Source organism: Geotrypetes seraphini, chromosome 11 (genome assembly GCF_902459505.1).
Source record: "Geotrypetes seraphini chromosome 11, aGeoSer1.1, whole genome shotgun sequence".
Lineage (NCBI taxonomy): Eukaryota > Metazoa > Chordata > Amphibia > Gymnophiona > Dermophiidae > Geotrypetes > Geotrypetes seraphini.
Window position 1 is genome coordinate 130,309,537 of NC_047094.1, and position 26,558 is coordinate 130,336,094.

Consider the following 26,558-nt stretch of genomic DNA (forward strand, 5'->3'; position numbering starts at 1 on the left):
TCCCCGCCATCTCCCTCCCTCCTCCTTACCGCCGGTTGAATTTCTGCCGGTCCGCGCGAAAAAAAAAAAAAAAGCCTCCTTCCTTTTCCCCTGCTCTTACCGCCATGCTCATGCTGCAGCTACTAAAGCCGACAGGAAGTCTTTCCGACGTCAATTCTGACGTCGGAGAGGACATTCTGGGCCAGCCAATCGCTGCCTGGCTGGCCCAGAACGTCCTCTCCGACTTCAGAATTGACATCGGAAAGACTTCCTGTCGGCTTTAGTAGCTGCAGCATGAGCATGGCGGTAAGAGCAGGGGAAAAAAAAGGAGGCTTTTTTTTTTTTTTGAGCAGCAGGAAGGCAGCAGGCTGGCTTTGGCTAGGGAGGGAGAAAGGCAGGCAGGATTCGGGGATGTGGGTGGGGGTGGGACAAAGTGTAGAAGGCAGTGAGAGGGACATAGGAAGGAGGCACTAGGGGCACTAAAGACATGGGAAGGAGGCACTGGGGCGCTAAAGACAGGAAGGGGCACTAAGGACATGGGAAGGAGGCACTGGGGCACTAAAGACATGGGGAGGAGGCACTGGGGGCACTAAAGACAGGAAGGGGCACTAAGAACATAGGAAGGAGGCACTGGGGCACTAAAGACATGGGGAGGAGGCACTGGGAGCACTAAAGACATGGGAAGGAGGCACCGGGGGCACTAAGGACATAAGAAGGAAAGAAGGAGGGAATAGAAAGGGACAATTCTTGGGCCTGAGTGCAGAAAGAAAGAAATGAAAGAAAGGATACACAGACAGAAGGAAACACAACCAGAGACTCATGAAATCAATCACCAGACAGCAAAGGTAGGAAAAATGATTTTATTTTCAATTTAGTGATCAAAATGTGTCAGTTTTGAGAAGTTATATCTGCTGTCTATATTTTGCACTATATTTGACTATTTTTCTATAGTTACTGAGGTGACCGAGCTTGCGGAGATGGGGCGGAAACAGGGTTTTAAAATTTTAGTCCTAGTAGTTTGCCGGTCCCCAAAATAATTCTTTTATTTCTGCCGGTTCACGGGTGTAAAAAGGTTGAAAAACACTGATGTTTCTTTTTCGCCCAGCCGCATGCGTTCAAAAAGCCGCGCTTGCGCGGCTGCTCGAGTTGATCAATCTTCTCCTCTCTTACAACTTCCTGTTTCCGGTTGCATCAGAGGAGAATATTGAACAAATGAGCACCCGCACGTGCGGCTGGGTGAAAAAGAAAGCCGGCATACTCTACATCTAAGGTGAGATGGAGGGAGGGAGATGGCGGAACACTGCAATCGGTTGGGTGTCTTCTGTTTTTGCGCTCACCTTCCAGATCCTCCTGCATTTTTAGTGTGCACAATTGACCTGATTTGAGCTATAGGTGAACATGGGGGACACGTCATTGCAAGGGAGGACAAGTCAATTGATTTATTTTATGTTCTGTTTTTACTACAGGGCAGAGGCACTGAAACAGATTCTCAGTGCAGTAGTAGTAGTGGCAGGACTCTCTTCTGTCTTCATGGTGTTTCGCAGTACTTAGGCTTATAAGGATGCTGCGGGGACGGGGACGGGGCGGTGAATGGGATGGCAGTGGCAGGGACGGGGCGGTGAAAGGGATGACGGTGACGGGGTGGTGCAGAGGATGGTGGGCCGGGGACGGTGCAGTGACGGGGACAGATTTTTTTCCCCCGTGTCATTCTCTACCCTAACCTCATACCTCTACTGCCGATCCCCGGTGGAGGTGCAGCGGGCAGGAGCGAATTTCCAAGTTCCTGCCCCGCCGGTAACAGGCTTCCGTGAGTGTCTTCAGCCGCTGAGAAGCACCAGCAAGCATGCGATTTGGCGCTGCTGCTCAGTGCAGAGCGGCTTCCTTCATGGCTCCAGCGAATCCTCGTCCATGCAGTCTGCCCAGTAAGATTAGGGTCCTAAATCCTGCTCTGTGCAGCTTTTCTTGCCACGTCTTATATAAGTGGCAAAACCTATTCGCACTAGTTTTGAGCTGAAGCGCTATGCTTGGGAACCGATATTCAAAACTATTTATCCAGTTAAGTGGAAGAAAATTCAGCCTACCAGACAGATTCAATTGCGAAATCTTCTGCCCATCTCTTCTCGGTGCTTATCTCATGCCCTTTTCAGCACTTGTTATAAGCACAGAGAATAAAGCGGCTGGATGTGCCAGTAAGTTGCACTGTCCTCCTCTCTGTGCATTGCCATCTAGGGCAGTCTTTTATTGCTAGGGTCCAGCAAGTATCACTTTCAAAATTTTGTATGGAATTCTTAGGCCTCAAATTCTTTGCATTTGTTACAGTTTCAAGTTTCAAGTTTATTTAATTTTTGATGAATCGCCTATTACAAATTCTAGGCGATGTACATATTATAATTTAGATAGAAGAAACTTACAAAATAAATTCAAATTTCAAATTTAAAACAATACATACATGAGTTTGAGGAATAGGGATAAAAGTTACAATATTTGGGATTAGTTAAAAAAGGAAAAAACAAAAGGAGGGGAATTATAAAACCAAAGCACCATGTAAGAAATAAATTTTAAATTAGTTGAAAAAAACTAATGTTAAAAATCATAGGCATCTTTAAATAAATAGGTCTTTAACAGTATTTTAAATTTTACAATATCTTGTTCAGATCGAATATACTGAGGCAGCGTATTCCACCATTGAGGGCCCATAACTGTAAAGATATCTGATCTTCTGGCCCCAATAATCTTTAATGACGGTACCGAGAGGAGATTTTGTTCAGATGATCGCAGGGAGCGTTTCGGTTTATAAGAAATCAGTGATTTGGAAATGAACTGTGGTTCATTAGATGCTAATGTCTTAAAAATAAGAAACAATATTTTAAACATGATCCTGTGGCCGATAGGTAACCAATGCGCATCTTTCAAGAGAGGGGAAACATGGTCAAACTTTTTTGCTTTATAAATTAATTTTACGGCTGTATTCTGAATTATCTGTAGTCTCCTTTTTTCCTTATTAGTAATATTTAGAAATAAGGCGTTACAATAATCAATTTTTGATATTATAATATTTTTGATACAGTCCATGAAGTCAAGAAATTTCCAGATGTGTAAATGATCTTTCCCATCACTCAAAGGAACAAAATCTTTGCGACACTTCTCTGGATCTTTCTCATATGCTTTTACATCTATTTGAAATGAACTTCCAGTAAACATTAGAATTCTTCCTTTTCTTTCAAGCTTTAGGAAATTTCTCAAAACACATCTGTTTAATACAGGGGTGTCCAATGTCGGTCCTCGAGGGCCGCAATCCAGTCGGGTTTTCAGGATTTCCCCAATGAATATGCATGAGATCTGTGTGCATGCACTGCTTTCAATGCATATTCATTGGGGAAATCCTGAAAACCCGACTGGATTGCGGCCCTCGAGGACCGACATTGGACACCCCTGGTTTAATAGATCTTACTGAGGGCTCCTTTTATCAAGCCACGCTAGCGGTTGCAACGCGCATGATAGCGTGCGTTAAACCCCCCACCGGCCGCGCTAGCAGCCACTGCCTCCTCTTGAGCAGGCGGTAGTTTTTGGCCAGCGCAAGGGTTAACGGATGATGAAAAGTCACGCGCGTTAACCCCGCTAGCGCGGCTTGATAAAAGGAGCCCTAAGGCTGTGGATCCTGTTCAAACATCTTTTTTTTGATGGTTGCTAATTAGATCTGATATAAATATGGGGTCCTTTTACTGTGGCACGCCACCCGTTTAACGCGTGCTAAATAGCGCGCACTATATACTGACGCATCCATTATATCCTATGGAGGCATTAGCATTTAGCGTGCGCTACATCGTCTCGCGCGCCTTAGACAAAGAGAGAATATGTTAAGGATCTTTATGTAAACCGAGTCAAGCTTCTATTTGGAAGATTCGGTATATAAATCTAAAGATTAGATTAGATTTAACTAATCAAAAAGAGACTGAAGAGCAAGGGCATGGTCACGTCGACATACTCAAGCTACTGGCATCTGGGCCAAACTATTTCTGACCTTTTTTTTTTTTTACCACAGGCCTCTTAAATGTTTTCGAAAACCCATGCTAAAATGGGTCCTGTGTGTTATATTGTAATCGGGCACTATTATGCTGATGGACTGCGTTAATATCCACTTAGGGCTGCATTCTGTTAATGATGCTGAAAGTTATTCTATAAAGAACACTCTGGAATGAACACTCTATAGCAGGGGTGTCCAACCTGCGGCCCCGTGGAGTATTTTGTGCGGTCCCGGTTGAAGGCTCCCTTATGAGGTTGTTTTCCTCTGCTGCCCCCAGGTGTTTACTGTCTTGCCGGCTCCCTCCTCTGTCTTGCTGCAGCGTTTGCGTAGCCCCAGAAACCTTTTTTTCGGCCAGTGCGGCTCAGGGAAGCCAAAAGGTTGGACACCCCTGCTCTATAGCATAGAATAGAATTCAACACTCAACATTTGGCGGCAAATTTGGCACTCATGTCAGCTAAAACCCTGGTATACATCCTGGCACAACTACTATAGGATTGAAATGGAACTGAACCTCCTCAATGTAGATAACAAACAAACTTTATACAGGTTCTATATGCAATTGTATAGATTCTTTTGAAAATTTTTAAATTTTTAAGAATTTCTTAAATTTTTTCACTTTTAGACAGGAGGGGAAGACCTCAGAAGCCTGCACCATCAAGAATATCAATTCTCTAATGATCATACAGCAGGACAGGTTTTTAATCATAGGTCTCACACGCCCCTCCACACCGGTTGACAGCTCAATATTCTGATTGTGTGTTTAAACACTTCACTCATTTAAACCGGTGAAAAAATGAAATGCACTTATCTGTAGTTAAGGATAAGAGCCCGACGGGACCCGTTTCGCCACTCTCTAGGCTTCGTCGGGGGACTTTTTTTGAAAGTGCATTCAGTTTAGACTAACACTTCACCGGCGCCATTTTTTGAAGTGTTAGTCTAAACTGAATGCACTTTCAAAAAAAGTCCCCCGACGAAGCCTAGAGAGTGGCGAAACGGGTCCCGTCGGGCATACATCCTGGCACGCCTGAATGGGTCAATCACTATAAGCTACAAAGTATTCCTACTTTTCCATTGGATACTAATAATATTAGTTAACCCATCTTAAAATTATCTGTTTGTTTTTTATTTTTTTATTTTATAAATTTTCAAATATACATAATCAAGATTAACTTGTACGCAAAGCAAAATTCAAGACATAAGGAAAAAAAATCAAACAAGATTATACAAATTCAAGGAAAAAAAAATTCTAGCTTAAATCCAGCTCAAGTCCTCTAATAGGTTCCAAAATAAATTTAAACGGAATTAAGGAGAATTATTTAAAGAAGAAAACAGTTATAGGTTAGCAGAGTCAAAGGCAGCCATCTATCCTTCTAGCCTCGACAGAGACAGAAATGTTGTCAGTTGTGAGGGTTCAAAGAAAACAAATCTATCTGATTTATAATGAATTATACATTTACAGGGATAATGAAGGAAAAAAAGTCGCTCCCAAGGCTATTCTAGCAGGTCTTAACAGAAGAAATTCTTCCCTTCGCCTCTGTGTGTCCCGAGCCAAATCTGGAAACATTTAAACTTTAACATCCAAAAATCTGTTTATTTTAATATTAGTTCTAAGTGGAAAATTGCCTCAGACCTAGAGTGTCTATAACATAAAATGTTTTCTTGCGCTCTGAATTGGAGAATGACACGGTGATAAAATTCTTCACCGTTCCCGTCCCGGCGGATAACCGCGGGAAACCATCTTCATGTCATTCTTTAAAGAGAGAGGGAAGAATCAGAGTATGAATGGCCACAACCACTGACCCGCAAGCTTTGCTTTGAAGAATGCTGGTGTAGAAGGACCGAGGTTGAAACAGACACTACAGAATGACAGTCTCTGGTATCCAGAGCAGATATTGTGATGTCATAATGCCTCATTCCACCAGTGCCTAAGAGCCAATCACATCAGTGATGTCACAATGACTCCCATAAGAATCAGAGTATGAATGGCCACAACCACTGACCCGCAAGCTTTGCTCTGAAGAATGCTGGTGTAGAAGGACTGAGGTTGAAACAGACACTACAGAATGACAATCTCTGGTATCCAGAGCAGATATTGTGATGTCATAATGCCTCATTCCACCAGTGCCTAAGAGCCAATCACATCAGTGATGTCACAATGGCTTCATTATCCTTGGCTCCCATAAGAATCAGAGTATGAATGGCCACAACCACTGACCCGCAAGCTTTGCTCTGAAGAATGCTGGTGTAGAAGGACCGAGGTTGAAATAGACACTAGAAAATGACATGGGATTATTTCCCGCGGTTATCCGCGGGGACGGGGACGGTGATGAATTTTGTCACCGTGTCATTCTCTACTCTGAATATCAGTTTACTGGCTTTTTTCCACCATCGACCCGTATAAATCTGCTACGATATAAGGATATATCACAATGAAGATAAAAAATATGAGAAAATGATTTGCAAAGCTATAAAACCTTTGTATGAATGAAGACTTGAACAGTGATCTAAGGAAACATGAATTAAATGATTAAATTAAATTATTAATTTTTATAAATAGGAATTGAGATAAAATAGTAAATTATTATCAGATTATTATGGGTAGATGGTGGAAAAAAGCCAGTGACTGATATTCAGAGCGCATGAAAACATTCCACTCAGCATTAAATATCTTAGTTTTTTTCTGTTGTAAAAGTCACCCGTGGGCTGTCGTAACTGGTCATGACTAAACACATATGTGTGTGACATGAACAGTTATACTGGTATTCTATAAGGGAAAGTACCTCACCATGTCTCCCCGCTCCTGGCCAAGCTCCACTGGCTTCCGATAATCGCCAGGGTCCACTATAAATGCGCCTGTTTAACTTTCAAAATCCTATATGGTATCCTCCCTCCCTTTATCCCTCTTTCTTGGAATTCCTCAAACCCTAATACCACCAGATCCTCCCACAAATTAAAATTATCCTTCCCCTGGCTAAAAGGCATTTCCCACACAGGAAAGCTAGGGACCTCCCTCCACTTCAAAATCACTGAGCTCTGGAACAACCTTACCTCCCCTCTTCGGAACTTGAGCTCTCTCCAAGTTTTCTGCAAACATCTGAAAACCTGGCTTTTCTCAAAAAATGTAAGTCTCCCTCCAACTTAGGAATCAAGGAAACTCATATTAGAGAATGACACAGTGACGAAATTCATCACCGTTCCCGTCCCCATGGATAACCGTGGGAAACCATCTTCATGTTATTCTTTAAGGAGAGAGGGAAGAATCAGAGTATGAATGGCCACAACCACTGACCCGCAAGCTTTGCTTTGAAGAATGCTGGTGTAAAAGGACCGAGGTTGAAATAGACACTAGAAAATGACATGGGATTATTTCCCGCGGTTATCCGCGGGGACGGGGACGGTGATGAATTTTGTCACCGTGTCATTCTCTAACTCATATCTTGGCATCCCAAGTCCTCTAAATTTTCTTCACACTTCTACCTCTAACCCTCTGTTGTAGTTCCTTCCTGTTTCTCCTACTGTAAACCGCGTTGAGCTCTACGAACATGGAGATGATGCGGTATACAAACCTAAGGATTAGATTAGATTAGATTTGATAAATTATTGTGGGAACAATGGGCAAGGAAATAGGTGGAGTCTGATTTTTGCCTCTCCCACCAACCCCAGAAAACATCCTCTAACTTTTGTATCTTCATGGAGGAAATAACGTTCTAAAAATGTATTCCAGGTGAAACTAAATATATTTCTTTCTCATTTGATTGTTCTTTTTTTATTCTCTTCCAGACTGTTTTGGGAACAACACGGAGTGAAAGGAGGAATCTTTGTGACTGAAAATCTGCAAAATTTTGATTACTCATATGTCTCATAACTGTGTAATTAAAGAGGAACAAGAATGAAAATATAAGGGGAAAATTAAAACTTCTTAATTGATAAGTGGGAGAAAATAAACCAATCTAATTTATTTGGAGTAGAAAATGACACAAGGACAGGAACTCAGTTTCCCCGTCCCGTCCCCATGAATTTTGTTGCTGTCCCTGTCTGTGCCCCATTACTGTAAGCTCTGGCTTTAACCACGCTTATGATTTTAAAGTGCTTGAAGCGTGTAGAGATGAGGACGGAGCTTAGGCATTGGTGGACTGAGGCATTATGACATCACAATCTGAGCTCTAGAATGTTGCTACTTATGATGTTAAAGTGTTTGAGGCTTGTGCAGATGAGGACGGAGCTTAGGCATTGGTGGAATGAGGCATTATGACATCACAATCTGAGCTCTAGAATGTTGCTACTTATGATGTTAAAGTGTTTGAGGCTTGTGCGGATGAGGACGGAGCTTAGGCATTGGTGGAATGAGGCATTATGACATCACAGTCTGAGCTCTAGAATGTTCCTACTTATGATGTTAAAGTGTTTGAGGCTTGTGCGGATGAGGACGGAGCTTAGGCATTGGTGGAATGAGGCATTATGACATCACAGTCTGAGCTCTAGAATGTTCCTACTTATGATGTTAAAGTGTTTGAGGCTTGTGCAGATGAGGACGGAGCTTGCAGAAATGGGGCAGGGGTAGGAAATGAACTCTCGAGGATGGGAAGGGAAAAAGGTCCCTCGGGGACGGGGAAAAATTTGTCTTCGTATCATTCTCTACTTTTGAGTTCTTTTACCAAACAGCAGTAAAAAGTGGCCTTAGTACATCATTTCATTGTTCTTTTCTTTATGCTAAAGCCATTTGTACCACTGGGATAAAATAGCTACATTTTTTTTTTTTTTTTTTTTAAATTAAAGGCCATGCACTAATTTAAAACCTCACATGAATCGATGGAAAATAATTTGCCACATTAAAGCTTGAGAGAAATCCACTTATCGCAACTACTTTAGGGATTACTTTTAAGTAATGATGGAAAAACCTCAGACACCCTCTAGGAATAGGGTTACCAGGTTTTCCGGAACTAAAACTCGGACCCATGACCCTGTTCCCCAGGCCCGCCCATTTTTGCCCGAGTCACGCCCTGCTCTGGTCCCCAGCCCTGCCCCTTCAGCCTGTTCCCTTGTCGGGAGGGCATGTGCTGATGTGAAGCGATGACATCACACCCATGCATATGACATCACCACGTTGCATCCGACCACGCACAGATGCCGTCCCAACGTGCTTCTAGCTGGAAGGTTTTCCAAATCCGGGCAATTTATTCTCTGTCAATTCATGTGATGTTTTAAACAGTTTATGCTGTTCCCTGTGTTTGGTGATTAAGGACTCATCCAATAATTTCGCCAAGAGTCTGTGCCCATGAAAACAAATCAGTTTTTAATAAGACTTGACCTACCACCAATCAGTTGCTTTCATGGGACATTTACAATAATTGATTAATAAGAAAGCAGAAGAAAATACATCAATAAATAAAATATTCATGAAAAAGCATAAATATGTAGCAGTATTCTTTGGAACTAGTCCTTAAAGTGCAAAAAGGTGGAATGTTTTGGGTTATATGCATCCTGAAACAGTTTTGAAGTTAGATTTGAATTTTGTGAAGTATGGCTCTTTGTGTAAGGCAGGAGGAAGAGAATTCTAAAGCATCAAACCTTAATGTCACCCATTATGTACGAGGAGTTGCTGAAAATTTCTCAGCCCAGCCAAGAAAAGAATGACCTGGATATAGTTCAATCGATGATCTGAAACAATGTCAGAAACATAAAATTTCGTTTTTGCAAATTGGTACTTAATGAATTAAGATAACACTCTTTTCAGCTACAGTGGCAAAATAACGCTCAGCACCCCGTGGTATGTAGTAAAAGTGAACCAAGTATAGGACAATCAAGCCATTGTGACATCACTGATGAGGTCGGCTCTTATTGGTGGAATGAGACCATATGACATCACAATCTCAGCTCTGATTACCAGAGACTTCAGCCTTCACTCTACGAGGGTGTGTTGAAAAGTTCTCAGCCCAGCCAAGAATGACGTGGATACAGTTCAATCATTGATCTGAAACAATGTCAAAACCTAGAATTTTATTTCTGCAAATTGGTACTTAATGAAATAAGATAGCAATTACCAGTTTGCTGAAATGCTTTCCAACTGTGATCAAGGTCATTTCTAGAAAACAAGGCAATATTCAGCCATTGTGAACAGAGTTTTTTGTAATATTTAATGACAGCTATGTTGGCCTTAAAATATCCAGAATTTCAGCAACACCATTTCGATAGTAATAATAATAATAATTTATTTTCTTATATACCGCCCTACCAACAGTTCTGGGCGGTTCACAACAAGGAATAAAACTGAACAGTTCAGCGAAGAGGATACAATTTCATAATACAAAAAAACAATACATCGTAAGCAATCAAATGCAGCAGAGACTATTATACAATTTAAAATATTAAAAAGTCTAATGAATAGAAACACATAATATATATTTTAAAAAAGGCCTACAGCAGTTTATTTTTAAAAACCGATCAACTAGTAATTGAACCCATCAGAATAAAAAAAACCATCAATCTAATTTATCAAATAAATATGGTTTTAAATCTTTCCTAAATGTAGTATAAGAATAAGTTTAAGCGACCAATGACTAGTACTAAATATATGGATAAAGCAGTTAGCTGTGGAACTTATCTGGATAGTGGCAATATTCACTCTGATATCGAAATAATTTAGCCAAATAACTCAGGACAGCCTTTTATCTTTTCTTAGTTATCTGGACAAGTTATTCAAATAGCTCTGAATATTGCCTCTATTTGTTTCCCACAACAAAAAAGAAGGCACAACCTCATGTAAAGGAATGCAAAACAAGAAAAGTGGTGAAGGAACACCGCACATCAACCTCAAGGACAATCCATTTATTGAAAACTTATAAATAGTAAAAACATATGCGTATAAATAGCTAAAACATCAGGCAAGCTTTATGGAGAGTCTTTAATCCTTTTTGTACTGGACCCGCAACACGGTCCGTGTTTCGGCTTAAGAAGCCTTCCTCAGGGGTGTATTGATCAACTCTGTAAAACAAAACAGCACAAGCTATATCCAGTAGATGGCGCCAATCTGCATTCATTTCTCACAAAAGAAAACTCGACCATTTCAACCAAAACGGTCATATCACACCTACATCCCTCCATGTCTTCAAAGATTCATGCCTCTAAAAAAAAAAATATTTCCAAATTCTAAGGAGAGGGGGAGCAAACAACCGTAACACAGAAGACACTGGTTCAGTCTCATAAGCCTTCATGGAACAGAAACAAAGCTAAAAATGGATCATTAAATCCCTTGTACCACATTCCAAATCTCTACAGATTTACAGCTTTCCAGGACCTTCTAATTTCCCTTATTCTCAGTTCTCCCCTCCATGCAGACCCAGTTTTTGAATTAGGCACTTATTAATGGGTACAACCTTTGCAGGTGTTGTTTTTTTTTTTTTTTGGGGGGGGGAGGGATTTACTGAGATCTGCTGAGCACACAATTTTAGTTTTTTGGTTTTTTTTTTTTTTAATTCCAACAAGAACATACAAATTGTATATATTAGCTGGCACAAGGAAGTCAGATGAAAGGAACAGCTGTGCTTCACAGAAAAGCCAGGCTACACCATAATGCAGAAAAAGAAACTCTCCATCAGAAAGCTGCAGGCTGTATCATGCCCATACCTAGAGGAATGGCAAGTTTATCTTGGCATCTATGCAATATGGTGTAATATGAACATGAGAATTGCCACTGCTGGGTCAGACCAGGTCCATTGTGCCCAGCAGTCCGCTCCCGCAGCGGCCCTTAGGTCAAAGACCAGTATCCTAACTGAGACTAGTCTTACCTGCGTACGTTCTGGCTCAGCAAGAACTTGCCTAACTTTGTCTTAAATCCCTGGAGGATGTTTTCCCCTATAACAGCCTACGGAAGAGCGTTCCAGTTTTCCACCACTCTCTGGGTGGAGAAGAACTTCCTTATGTTTGTACGGAATCGATCCCCTCTCAACTTTAGAGAGTGCCCTGTCGTTCTCCCTACCTTGGAGAGGGTGAACAACCTGTTCTTATCTACTAAGTCTTCATTATCTTGAACGTTTCGATCATGTCCCCTCTCAGTCTCCTCTTTTCAAGGGAGAAGAGGCCCAGTTTCTCTAATCTCTCACTGTACGGCAAGCCTCAGCACCTTGAGGTTGTGGATTTGATCCCAGTGCTACTCCTTGTCACTTGACCTTCCTTTGTCCCAGGTATCAGAGCTAGACTGTGAACCCACTGGATAGGGGAAAATCTCTCACAATTTTAGGATGCAAGTGGTATAAAAATAACAAATAAATCCAAAACATTTTGGAGTCAGTTTTAAAAGCATCTAGGTCAGGGGTGGGCAACTCCAGTCCTCGAGGGCTGGAATCTAGTCGGGTTTTCAGGATTTCCCCAATGAATATGCATGAGATCTATTTGCATGCACTGCTTTCAATGCATGTTCGTTGGGGAAATCCTGAAAACCCGATTGGATTCCGGCCCTCGAGGACCGGAGTTGCCCACCCCTGATCTATATGTGTATATGGCAGCATTTACATGTCTAGATACCAGCATGGTGCAAAAATAAACTTTAAAATGCCAGTATTTGTATGTGTGTACCCCTTGGGATGCAGAAGATTAAAGGTGGTGTGGCAGGAAAATGGTAAGGGTGTTTTTTGGGTGTGTCTCCAAGACAAATGTTTTCTTATGATTTTGCAATTAGAAGATATACTTACAGTGCAAAGGCCAAATCTTTGTTTAAATCTGTTTTATTAGGGCTGGTGTAATAGCTGAACTCATCCCAACCTTCATACTAAACCTCAAACCTCCTTCCCAGCATCAACACAATACATTTACCCCCTAGCTTTATTATCAAACTCTGTCCTAAGGTCCCTTACCCTAGGACCCCCTCAACAACCAACAGATGCCGTTCCTTCAGAATCTGAAATCCAACAGGCCCTTCCCGTGGATCTTGCAACATCTAAGAGGCGTATAAACACAGCCCTGATTTGGCAACTTAATGGAAGTTCCTGAGCATCTGATTGAACTGAAGTGACTGGGAATCTTTCCTTTTTCTCACTACACAACAGGGAGACCAAGGATAAGAGTTGGGCGGATATGTAGAGAGGGGTGGCCTATTAGATTTCAGAGGGATCTGTATGGAACGGTTCAGCAGGCTATTGGGATGTGATCTATCACATGATGAAGGGATTTGAAACAGGAGAGGGAGGTCTGCTAGACATAAGTTCTTGGACTGGGGATGGTCTCCTCCCACCCCGCCTCTACTCATCACCAGTCCACTATCTGTATTTTGTTCAGATAACATATCAGGGCATGACTCAGGCATAATGGGGCAGGGGAAGGTGAAACTGGGCCGGCCTTGGGGGCGGGGCCATGGGTCTGGATTTTCGTTACGGAAAATCTGGTAACCCTATCCCAAACAATACAGCTCCAGATGGAACTATTTTACCAGGGCCTTGCAAGGATTAACCACATTGGCAGTGGAGTTAGCAGAAAACTCAGGGGTGGACACTTCACCCACTGGGTGGTTGGATTCATGGTTTGGGAAATGGAAAGGCATAATAATTGGACTATTAATATCCTTAGGGTGTCGTATAATCCCATATGTACAAGGTCTAATAAAAAAAAAAGATTTTCTACAGTAACTGAGGATTACTCAATTGCGCAGAGTTTTCAACTAGGATCGGTTGACTCTCATATTTGACCATCTTAGTTTTTAGCCTTTGATCCACGAGTTTTTTGCATTAGGACTTTTAGGGACCCCTGAGGAAGACAGGGTTAAGAACATAAAAAACATAAGAAGTTGCCTCCGCTAGGTCAGACCAGAGGTCCATCGCGCCCAGCAGTCCGCTCCCGCGGCGGCCCATCAGGTCCATAACCTGTAAGGTGATCCTTGTCTAAAGCCCTTTAGTCCCCTTTATCCTTCTATCTATACCCTTTCATAGCCGATCTCTACCTCTGTCTGTATCCCTCAATCCCCGTATCCTTCAGGAATTTATCCAATCCTTCTTTGCATTAGGACTTTTAGGGATCCTTAAGGAAGACAGGGTTGTTGAAGCATGGACCGTTTTGGTTCCATAGTCCCCAATCATTTGGGTCCTAGATAGTTCATCATGTGGATTAATTGACTGTATTTTCAATAAAGCCTGCATCTTGGATATCATCTTCTCCACAGTGTTTTTGTTTTCGGTTGCTTTTCGGTTCAGTGGAGTATTAAGGGCCAATTTTTGTTTGTGCCTTGGGAAATGGAAAATAACTCCCAACTTATTTTTGGTCTGGATTTTAGCTCAATCTTTGCAATAATATACTGCTTTTCAAGACGCCTCAGCCCCACCACTCCACCGCAGAAAGTTACATTCAAATCGCGGGAAGCTTCTGGTGGAACTTCATCATTGGCTGTCTTTGATTTGCTACAAAAATATTTTTTTAGAACTTTTTAATTTTTAATTTTTTCCTTAATTACTCTTATATATTGATAATAAATTTCTCAATTGCATTGGATTAGAAAGTGAAATCCTCCAGGGATAATACTTATCTCAGCCAACCAAGGGAGCCAGACCCGACATGTTTCGCACGTATATCGTGCTTTTTCAAGGGTCTCCCGAGGTGCGCCGCCGTCATCCGACTCCAGAAGATTAAAGAGCAAAAGAGGCTTTGGGAAATGGAAAGGCATGGAAATGAAGTTATTTACTTCCCTGATTGTAGTAATTGGACTATTAATATTCTTAGGGTGTTGTATAATCCCATGTGTACAAGGACTAACACAAAAATTGATAGAAACAGCCTTTACAAATACAGCAATCAATGAGTCACACGTTCTTGTTGAGGGAAGATTTTAACAATGAAAAAGACACTCCAGCTAAATATGAGAGTTTGGTGGAACGAGTGTTGTCTGAATCTGAAGTTGAATTTTCAACTAAAGCAAAATTAACATACGTATTAAAAGAAGAGGAGGGAGTTACAAGAAATAGAATAAGATTAATAAAATTATAAATGACGTTACTTGTTGCAGGTAATTGAGGATTACTCAATTGCGCAGAGTGGAGGGAAGTTGTCTAAGACTGTGTGCATATAGCAGTAAGAATTATTGCTGAATCAAGAGAGAAAGGGGGGGGGGGGCATTTTGGGGATAGTGAATCTGATGCCTCAGCATAACTAACCATAAGGGCTATTGTTCAAGTGACCAGCCTGCATATGTGACCACATGAGGGGTGAGCATATGAGGGGAGGTGCAAGTGCCCAAATATGGGCAATTGTAATTAGGGTTGGAGATCTGGGGAATAAGAGTAATGAGAGAAGTAATTAGGGGCGGAGAGACAGGAAGGAGTCAAGAAAGTATCTGATAGGTTGTGAACTGCTGTGGCTCCATCCAATGAGTAGGCAGGCGGGAGGGACTAAGAAAAGTCTGAACTAACTATATGACTGTATTGAATTCTGTGTGTGCCTACTTTGCCATTCTTTCAATGCAAATTGGACACCCTTTCTGGCCAGGAAGAAATAAAAAGAATTTCTGTTTTACCAAAGACTTTCTGGAGTTTCCTTGTAAGCTGTGTCACCGTTTCAGACACTCACTGCTGCCAATTGAATATGCTGACTCACACAATTCATTTCTTTGAAGGTTCAGCTTTCATAGAGAAGAAGTCTTCCTGTGGGTAGCCCAGCTCAGTCCTATTGACAGAGTTAGGACTCCAAGATCTTGTTTGCTGTACTTATCATTAGTTATTTCAGTTTAATAAGACAGGCACTGCACGCACGAAAGTTACAAACAGTAACTGAGACAACCAGAGCAAGAAATCAGTACTAAAGAGTAACGACATTTTGCAGATAGAAATAATGCTTTATTATTAGAGGTTCAGAAATTAAGCTTGAGTATAATTCTATTTTTGCTGACAAGCTGGTTGCATAAAGGGTCAGATTCTATAAGGAGTGCATCCCTAAAACTCCTTCGCCTTGTTCAATGTCTGAAGTGGAAAAAGAACAGAAAAATACATGTAAAAATATATTTAAATATATTTAAAAACAAAAGTGTGGTCAATGTTCAGTGTCATCGTATTAATTAAAACAGAAGTGCTGGCTTCTAAATTAGTACATGTGGGCCGGATTCTATAAACAGCCGCACTCGTAGGCACTGTTCGGCAAGGTCGTCAGTCAACCGCTAGGGTTCTCCTGACCTAATTTATCGGTGCCTAAAACAGACACCTGTCATACTATGCCTATTCCCTGCCCCTAACCATGCCTACTTTTTGGATAGGTGTGGGTAAGTGTTGCACCGAGTTCAACATGGAACTCGCCATTGTTTGTATTTCTTTTTTGCATTAGATTTTAATGGTGTGGCCAGTTACCATGCCAATTAAGCCAATTTACCAATTTTGAGGTCTGCACAGGGCTCGGCTAGGTGGTGCTAATCTAGGCTCTGTTTATAGAATGAGGCTCATATGTTTAGTCAGCAGTGCTAAATATACGTATTTATGGATTAACTCTATAAGGCATTACGAGTATCAAGTTTTAGGTACCAGAACAGAACATTTTGATGCAAAGCCATTTAAAAACTCCTGACTTACTTCTGCCTTTACTGAAATTTCTCTATCGAGATGCTCTAACCTCCGTGTTTTGATAGTATCCTTCAAAAATATCTTACCCTCAACCTTGTATTCTTGAAAAATTGTCTTTTCTCCACATTCTACAGTGGTTTAACAGCTATTCTGTTTCTTTTATAAACGTTAGCGCCAGCAGCCTGCTTCCACCGTGGTTAAGATGCATTTCACCCTTTTAGAATATGGCTTCTTCTAACCCAGAAAGTTGTCCAGTTTCTAACAAATCTAAGTTCTTCCAACCTGCACCTCTGTTCTCTCACCCATATATTGAGACGTCAGAGATCTTCCTGCCTTTCGAATCGTGTGTGTGGAAAAGGAAGCATTTCTGAGAATGCTACCATGGAGGTCCTAGATTTCGACTTTCTACCTTAAAGCCTAAAATTGTTTTCCAGAACCTCTCCTTCACTTTCTTATACTGTTTGTACTCACATATTTCAAGACAGCCAGATCCTCCCCGTTACTGTCTAAAGTCTTAACTTCATGATGAGGTTCGCTACCTACAAGTTATCAAACGGTCCTCATGTTTACCATCCACTCAGTTATCTACAGTAACTTCCTAATGATGGAATTGTAGGGTCATGAAATGGTTAACTGTTGTTTAAAATATTGCTCTGGCCTACATAGCTGAAGAAAGTTTACAATCTGTTGACTTCATCTGCCTAAAATGTATGTCCCTGCCTTACCACATTGTAAGCTAAATAGATAAGAGTTTGAGCCATGATGTACCCTGCCCTTCTGTACATTTAACATTTAGAACTGTAAGAGTTAGATAAGTGACCTGCTAGTGTGAGCTTAGGACCAATAAGAATTGTAGAAAGTTATAGAAGTAACAAATGAAAATTGTAGTTTTTGCATATATTAGTTTGCGAAAAGGGCATAAAAGTCCGTGTATTTCCTGTTTCTGACACTCTAGTAGGCGGGCTATTAACTGCACTAGAGTCCGGTATACCGTAATAAATCTCTTGTACTTTCTTCACGCCTCTGACTTTGTGTGTCCAAGTGACCTTTCAGAATGACCAGCTAAAATGGCTGCTTTTCCATTCGGGGCACAAACCGCTGGGGACACAACCTCAGTGAGAGACTATATTCTCCTGGAGGCTCACTTCCTGCCACATTAAGGATAAAGTAGTGTTGTTGATGTGTTAGTCCACTTCAAATGTTAATAAACCAAAAAAGGAAATTAAACTGATACCTTTCTATTGGATTAAGTTATTATGCTGTATTCTTTTTATTACCTTTCTGAGAGTAATATTGAATGGCTTAACACAATATGCTGGATAAAGGCCATTTAGGGGCTCTTTTACTAAAAGATATTAAGGGCTAGCTTCACTAAGGGCACGGATCAGATCCGATCCTTGACGGATCCGATCCGTGTCCGGGGGGCTGATTCGCGAATCACCCTCATGCAAATGAGGGCGATCGGAAACACGCCCCCATCCGACTGTTGGGTTCATTCTCTGGCAATCCCAACGCATGTGCAGACCATCTGTAGATGGTCTGCGCATGCTTAAGAGCAGCGACCTTTGTTTACTTAATTTTTTAATTTTTACTTTTTCTTCGCGAGCCGGTGGTTTTAACCCACTTTATATCCATGGGTTAAAACCACAGGCTCGTAATGCAGGGAAGAGCAGGAGAGCTTTGCGGCAGGCAGGAGAGAACCGGAGATTGGGGGCAGGCAGAAGAGAGCAGGAGATTGGGGGCAGGCAGGAGAGAGCAGGAGATTGGGGGCAGGCAGGAGAAAGCAGGAGAATGGGGGCAGGCAAGAGAAAACTGGAGATTGGGGGCAGGCAGGAGAAAACTGGAGATTGGGGGCAGGCAGGAGATTGGGGGCAGGCAGGAGAGAGCAGGAGATTGGGGGCAGGCAGGAGAAAGCAGGAGATTGGGGGTAGGCAGGAGAAACTGGAGATTGGGGGCAGGCAGGAGAAAACTGGAGATTGGGGGCAGGCAGGAGAGAGCAGGAGATTGGGGGCAGGCAGGAGAAAACTGGAGATTGGGGGCAGGCAGGAGAGAGCAGGAGATTGGGGGCAGGCACGAGAAAACTGGAGATTGGGGGCAGGCAGGAGAAAGTAGGAGATTGGGGGCAGGCAGGAGATTGGGGCAGGCAGGAGAAAGCAGGAGATTGGGGGCAGGCAGAAGAGAGCAGGAGATTGGGGGCAGGCGGGAGAAAGCAGGAGATTGGGGGCAGGCAGGAGAGAGCAGGAGATTGGGGGCAGGCAGGAGAAAGCAGGAGATTGGGGGCAGGCAGGAGAAAACTGGAGATTGGGGGCAGGCAGGAGAGAGCAGGAGATTGGGGGCAGGCAGGAGAAAACTGGAGATTGGGGGCAGGCAGGAGAGAGAAGGAGATTGGGGGCAGGCAGGAGAGAGCAGGAGATTGGGGGCAGGCAGGAGAGAGCAGGAGATTGGACCTCAGCGACTGGTCCTCAGCAGTCTCTTATTTTTGGATCGGCCAGCCCAGTCGGTGTGTAAAGTGTCGGTGTCTATAACATGATGAAATGAAAAGCACTCAATATTATGAATATTTCAACTGCTACAATCCAATTTATGATCAATTTCTCAGCATCCAATCTTGATAGTCTCAATGCCGTTTCAAATTAGTAACCAAAAAGCTGAACAGAACCGTCAAAGTCAAAGATAGTAGTTATCTTGCTGAGTTCCATAGCATGTTGATATCCACTTCATAAGCGTGCTACTTTCTGTTGGATTGTAGCGGTTGAAATATTCACAATATTGTGTGCCTTTCATCTCATCGTGATATATACACTGATACTTTACACACAAATTTTCACATGAAGAGAGATCCGGGGTTGTTTCACAAGTAAATACCCGCTTGAGTTTACCTAGTGGCAACTCTAGTTTAGGGGTTTGGTTCCCCACTCAGGAGTTGTGAATACTGAGGACTCTCTTCTCACTTTAAAAAAAATCCCTTCTGCTGCCTAAGTTTAATTCTTGTTTGGATACAAGTGGTTTCATTTGACTGAGTGATATTTCAACTGGTCTACTCTCCTATTATCATCATTTGAAAGAATCTTTGGAGTTTGAATATTCATGGTTAGCATCTAAAATTTATCGAGCTCTATCACGTGATAAGTGCTGATTTTCAGAATTAACCAGCCAAGTTTAGTGGCCAAATCAGGCCGTGCAAATAGTAGCCCTATCTGTGGCCACTAGAACTTAACCAGCCAGTGTTGAAAATTAACTTAGCCATTCAAGTTTGAGGCGGCCAACAATAAACCAGATATTCAATGCCAGACACTGGAAATGGTCCAGCACTGATTATTTGCGGTCAGCGTCAACTGTGGAAGTTAGCTAGCCTGTCTATTGGCTGGTTAATCAATCCCTAATTAAATTTTGTGATAAAAAATGTGTCCTTCTATCATCTGAATTGGGATGAAGGCCTATAAATCAATGGTTGAGTCTGGTGCAAGAAAGAGTTAGGGGTGGAGCGATAGGAATCGAATACTAACAGAAAGGTTCACCAGTTATCCTATTTCTCAACTGCCTTAAAAACAAATAACCACAGGATTTTAAACAGTCATAGGGCTCCTTTTATCAAGGCGCGGTAGGGGTTTAACGTGCGAAATACCGCACGGTAAACCACCTGCCGCGCTAGCCGCTAACGTCTCCATTGACGAGACATTAGTATTTTGGCTTGCCGCGGGGATTAGCACGGGATGAAATGTCCGACGCGCTAACCCCCGTAGCGTGCCTTGATAAAAGGAGCCCGTAGAGTTTATCAATTTATCCTATACTGTCCTTTCCCTCAAGTTTAATGACAATTTCCCACCAGTAAATACTCAAAACATGCAAGTTCCTTACCATAGGAGCAGGCCATGTTTAAGCGTTATCTTGAATACCCTACAAAACAACCAACAGTTTATCATAAAGTCTGTGGTGATTATGGACCCAACATAAATATGTCGATGGACACAGATAGTAGTCAAAGAGCACATACTACACAAACATTGAGCAAGGAATCCACTAAATAACTAGAAGAAAATTTCACACATTTCAAAAAAACTCCAGAAAAACTCATACCAACCCATCCTGCAACCTAGTAACATAGTAGATGTTGGCAGATAAAGACCCGAATGGTCCATCCAGTCTGCCCAACCTGATTCAATTTACATTATTTATATTTTTTTTTCTTAGCTATTTCTGGGCAAGAATCCAAAGCTCTACCCAGTACTGTGCTTGGGTTCCAACTAGAGATTGACACGGGGACCATTTACCGTGGTAAACCGCGAGTCACTGCAGTAAATCTGCAGGAATGGAGACATTTGCAACTGGTTTACCGCAGGAAAGGGGACAAGACTTTTTACCGCACCGCGGGAGCGGTGAAAAGTCTTACTCCTGTGGTAAAAAAAATTGCACCTGTGTCAGACTCGGCATCTTCTCCCCCAGCTCCTCTTGCGCCTAATTTACCTTCAGGAGCCAGCCATGCCACGATGAAGACAGAAGGAATCTAAAACCAAAGCCTGAGACCAATGTGATTTGAAGAATAAAATTACAAGACAACAAAAAGAAAAAATATAAATTTATTTTATATTTTGTAATTAGAATATTTCAGATTTGAAATATGTATCCTGCTAAAGCTGGTATTAGACATAACCGGGCACTGCAAAGTCCAGGCTGTGTTTCTTTAGCTTCCAGCTTGCTTAGGGCTCTCTCTCTGACCAGGGGACATTTGCCCTAGTTGAACTCCCCTAACATTATTCTTGCCATGTGTGACTAAAGTATTCTGTTAGCTTGATTTTTCTATATAGCATTCTGTAGTAATTTGGTTTGTTCAGTTTTCACAATAGTGAAGGATATTTGTGAAAGGGAGGGGAGAGGGGTTTTGTTGAACCTTGCTTTGTTTTATTTGTGTTTATAAAATGACAATTGTCAGAGAAGCTTCCGGCCACACACACGCGACTGTAGGGCGGCACAGGGAGGCTTCGCCAGCATCAGTTTCTTTTCTAAAGCACCGCGAAGGTAAGGGGGAGGGAGGGAGATAGATTTGGCCGGAGGTAGGGAGAGAGGGAAAGGGCCGTGCGTGATCGGTGACCGCACGCCTTCCCTCCCGTATGTTTCTTTACGCCGCGAAGGTAAGGGGGAGGGAGGGAGATTCTTGGGCCGCTGAAGGGCGGTGAGATGGTAAATGAAGGGTGGATGCTGCGGGGATGGTGCGGTGAAGGGGACGTCGGGTTCAGGGATGGGGCGCTGAAGGGGATGGCGGGGACAGGGCGGTGAAGGGGACGATGGTCCGGTGACGGGGCAGTGACGGGGACAGATTTTTTTCCCAATGTCATTCTCTAGTTCCAACTGCCAAAATCTCCATCAAAACCTACTCCAGCCCATCTACACCCTCCCAGCCATTGAAGCCCTCCCCAACCCATCCTCCCCCAAACGGCCATATACAGACACAGATGGTGCAAGTCTGCCCAGTACTGGCCATAGTTCAATATTTAATATTATTTTCTGATTCTAGATCCTCTGTGTTCATTCCAAGCTTCTTTGAACTCAGTCATCGTGTTCTTCTCCACCACCTCCCTCGGGAGCGCATTCCAGGCATCCACCACCCTCTCCGTAAATAGACTTTCCTAACACTGCTCTTGAATCTACCACTCCTCAACCTCAAATTATGTCCTCTGGTTTTACCATTTTCCTTTCTCTAGAAAATATTTTGTTCTACGTTAATACCCTTCAAGTATTTGAACGTCTGAATCATATCTCCCCTGTCACCTCCTTTCCTCTAGGGCAGGGGTGTCAAAGTCCCTCCTCGAGGGCCGCAATCCAGCCAGGCCCCCAGGACAATAGACCACTGCTTCTAGTGACAGCTAGTTTGCAAGGAAGTGTTGCACTTTAGCTGTCATGACTGCTGATATGATGGTTCTACTTAACACCACCTTAATGGTACAGGAAGGCTATTTTTATTTATTTATTTTCAAAAATGATATAATAGATCCTATGATTCTGGGTGCTGCACAATATTAAAACACACATAAAATAATAACATACATTATTCTTTATAAATTTATAAAATAACAGCAAGCAAACCGCCATATTCAAAATACCATCAATCTACGAGGAGGGGCTGAAATGTTCTCAGCCAGAATGACGTGGACACGGTTCAATCAATGATCTGAATCAATGTCAAAACACTGAATTTCGTTTCTGCAAATTGGCACTTAACGAAATAAGATCACGCTCTTTTCAGCTACAGCGGCAAACTATCGCTCGGAATTCAGGAAGTTGGCTGGTTGGGCTGAGAACTTTCAGCGTCTCCTCGTAGGTAGTAAAAGTGAGCCATTGTGACATCACTGATGAGGTTGGCTCTTATTGGTGGAATGAGGCATGATGACATCACAATCTCAGCTCTGGTTACCAGGGACTGAAACTCTTCACACTAGGAGAGGGGTGCTGAAAAGTTCTCAGCCCAACCAAGAAGAGAATGACATGGATTCGGTTGAATAAAAGATCCGAAACAATGTCAAAACGCTGAAATTCGTTTCTGCAAATTGGCACGTAATGAAATAAGATAACGCTCTTTTCAGCTACAGCAGCAAAATAACGCTCACAATTTAGAGAGCTGGTTGGTTGGACTGAGAACTTTTCAGCACCTCCTCGATTCATATGCCCCCCATGCTCACATATAACCTCTCCAGAGCGGTTCATAGACAGTGGCGCGCAAGACGCCAGCGCGCTGACAATCCAGCGCCGACAATTCGGCGCAAGACATAAGCGCGCGGGGGAAAAAGTAATTTTTAAAGAGGTCCGATGGGGGCTTTGGGGTGGCAACCCCCCACTTTGTTGGTTAGTGTTCGCGCTGCTGTTGGAGGGGGGTTCAGGGGGTTGGAAACCTCCATTATAGCGAAAACAGAACATTTTCTGATTTTTTTCAGGAAAAGTTCCGTTTTCTCTATAATGTGGGGGGTTTCACCCCACATTTCACCCCCCCCCCACATCCCCCCACAACGGCAGCGCGAACACTAACCAATAAAGTGGGGGGGGGGTTGCCACCCCAAATCCCCAGTCGGAGCTCTTTAAAAATTACTTTTTCTCCCGCGCGCTTCTGTCTTGCGCCGAATTGTCAGCGCTGGATTGTCGGCGCACTGGCATCTGGCACGTGATTATCCCGTCACCCCCCCCAGAGCAGACCTCGCAAGTAGCTATTGTGATGAATATATGGAATAGCTTTTCGATGGAGGTGGTGGAGATAAGGGCCCTATCTGAATTTAAGAAAACACGGGACAGGAAGAGGTAGTGGATGGGCTATTTGGCCCTTATCTGCCATCATGTTTCTAAGTTAGAGGCAAGGATTTATGCCAGCTGCTGTGCTGGGAAAAGAGCTTTGTTGTTCTCGCTATTTTTAAATGGTTTAACTACAGTCTCAACGAAATGATAATACATGCTTCTTTTTCTGTGTACTCTAGTCTTAATTATGTGAACAGAGTCGAGCTCCATTGGGAGATGACCCGGTATATAAACCGAAGATTAGATTAGATCGCATGAGGGGCATAGAGAGAGTAGAGAGGGACAGATTCTTCAAACTTTCAAAAAATAAAAGAACAAGAGGCCATTCGGAAAAGTTGAAAGGGGACAGATTCAAAACGAATGCTAGGAAGTTCTTCTTTACCCAGCGTGTGGTGGACACCTGGAATGCGCTTCCAGAGGACGTAATAGGGCAGAGTACGGTACTGGGGTTTAAGAAAGGATTGGACATTTTCTTGCTGGAAAAGGGAATAGAAGGGTATAAATAGAGGATTACTGCACAGGTTCTGGACCTGTTGGGCCGCCGCGTGAGTGGACTGCTGGGCATGATGGACCTCAGGTCTGACCCAGCAGAGGCATTGCTTATGTTCTTATAAGCATCTTTGAAAAGAAATGTTGTAAGACCAGATTTTTTTTTTTTTTTTTTACTGCTGTGGCTAGCATTATAAAAACCCACTGACCAACATGGCTAAATACTGACCCATATTTATTTTCAGCACAAATTATAGTCACCGACAGATGCGAGGAATTTTAAGTGCATAAAACAGAGGGGAAAAAAACTCATACTCACTATTACACAAGGTCGAAGCAAAGATGATACCGTTTCTACAGGATTTGTTCCCAAAACCGAAAGTGGCAATTTAGCTGAAAGAACAAGAAACTCATGATTCTCCTGAGAACAGCTACAACACTGAAGCTAATTGCAGAAAAAAAAAACTGTGGTGATGACACTGGGGAAATTCCCATTTTGACCCTGCCAGGCTGATATTCAGACAGCGGGAGGCAGTCCGGCTCTCTCTTGCAGAAAAAAAAACTGTGGTGATGACACTGGGGAAATTCCCATTTTGACCCTGCCAGGCTGATATTCAGACAGCGGGAGGCAGTCCGGCTCTCTCTTGCAGAAAAAAAAACTGTGGTGATGACACTGGGGAAATTCCCATTTTGACCCTGCCAGGCTGATATTCAGACAGCGGGAGGCAGTCCGGCTCTCTCTTGCAGAAAAAAAAACTGTGGTGATGACACTGGGGAAATTCCCATTTTGACCCTGCCAAGCTGATATTCAGACAGCGGGAGGCAGTCCGGCTCTCTCTCACAGATATTCAATGCGGGGCCACTTCTGGTGGCCGGCATCAAAGACCCGGTTGATTTTAACCCGCTATCTCAATAGTCACTGCCGGCTGTTTATAGCGGTGACAGTGAAGGCTGACGTTTGCGCAGCCCGATTTGTCCGCTAAACTTGGTTGATCAGTGCTGAAAATTGCTGGTTAGCTTTTAGTCTCTCTATTGGAAATTAGAGAGTTGCACGGGGACAGAAATCCCACCCATCCCCGCCCGTCCCCGTCAGGATCCTCTCCGTCCCCGTCAGGATCCTCTCCGTCCCCACCCGCCCCCGTCAGGATCCTCTCCGTCCCCGCCTGTCCCCGCCAGGATCCTCTCCGTCCCCACCCGTCCCCGTCAGGATCTTCTCCGTCCCCGCCAGGATCCTCTCCGTCCCCACCCGTCCCCGTCAGGATCCTCTCCGTCCCCGCCTGTCCCCGCCAGGATCCTCTCCGTCCCCACCCGTCCCCATCAGGATCCTCTCCGTCCCCGCCAGGATCCTCTCCGTCCCCACCCGTCCCCGCCAGGATCCTCTCCGTCCCTACCCATCCCCGCAAGGAATTACCTCCTTCCCCGCCCGTCCCCATAAAAAGCAGCAATTACTTCTGACAGGATCATCAATTCCACAGTTTCTTTTGTGTTTGCGCTGCTGTTTTCCTTGTGGAATCTCTTTGGTGGAACCCTTTTTTTATTTTCTGTTCAGGTAATTAACTTATAAACCCCCTCTTTTACTAAGGCTGACGTGTCCATTATATTATATGGACGAACCCTGCTTCCAAAGCCTTCCATCCCCGTGGGAGTCCTGTGGGCCAGAGGGGGGTCCCCGTGAGAGTCCCGTGGGTTAGGGGTGATTCCCAGGGGACCCGTGGGATTCCCGCAATCCTCGTTCCCGTGCAGACCTCTATTGGAAATCCCAGGGGGAAAAAAAGATTGCTTTTTCATCCTGGCTTTACAAGGGAGCTCCAGAAGGGAAACAGAAAAGAGGCCAGAGAGAACTCTCTTATAGAGAGTTGCGCGGGGACAGAAATCCCACCCGTCCCCACCCGTCCCCGCCAAAGTCCCACCCGTCCCCACCCGTCCCCGTGAGGACTCCCACCCGTCCCCACCCGTCCCCGCGAGGAATCCCTCCGTCCCCACCCGTCCCCGCGAGGAATCACCTCCGTCCCCACCCGTCCCCGCGAGGAATCACCTCCGTCCCCACCCGTCCCCGCGAGGAATCCCCTACGTCCCCGCCTGTCCCTATAAACTACAGAAATAGTTATTTCATTTAATTATGCTACTGAATTAAAGGCTCTGGTAGAAACCCATTTAAAAATAAGCAAAAAGACTTTATTAATTTGGAAATATTAATTGGGAAGAATACATACTTTGTAAACGGGTTTCTACCAGAGCCTCTAATGTTTATAAATTTTTATCAA

General features: G+C 43.4%; 1 protein-coding gene across 6 annotated transcripts in view; it reads right to left on the reverse strand.

The window, feature by feature from the left end:
- Positions 1–15,779: 15,779 nt before the first annotated feature.
- LOC117345639 overlaps positions 15,780–26,558 on the reverse strand; it is a 58,973-nt gene continuing 48,194 nt past the window's right edge. For all 6 annotated transcript variants that reach the window (XM_033914571.1, XM_033914567.1, XM_033914568.1 and 3 more), the window contains 3 exons: positions 24,614–24,687; positions 20,386–20,424; positions 15,780–15,936 (listed from right to left, as the gene is read on the reverse strand). In XM_033914571.1, the coding sequence (XP_033770462.1) occupies positions 20,404–20,424; positions 24,614–24,687 (95 nt within the window). In that variant the 3' untranslated portion in view covers positions 15,780–15,936; positions 20,386–20,403. The remainder of the gene's footprint in view (positions 15,937–20,385; positions 20,425–24,613; positions 24,688–26,558) is intronic.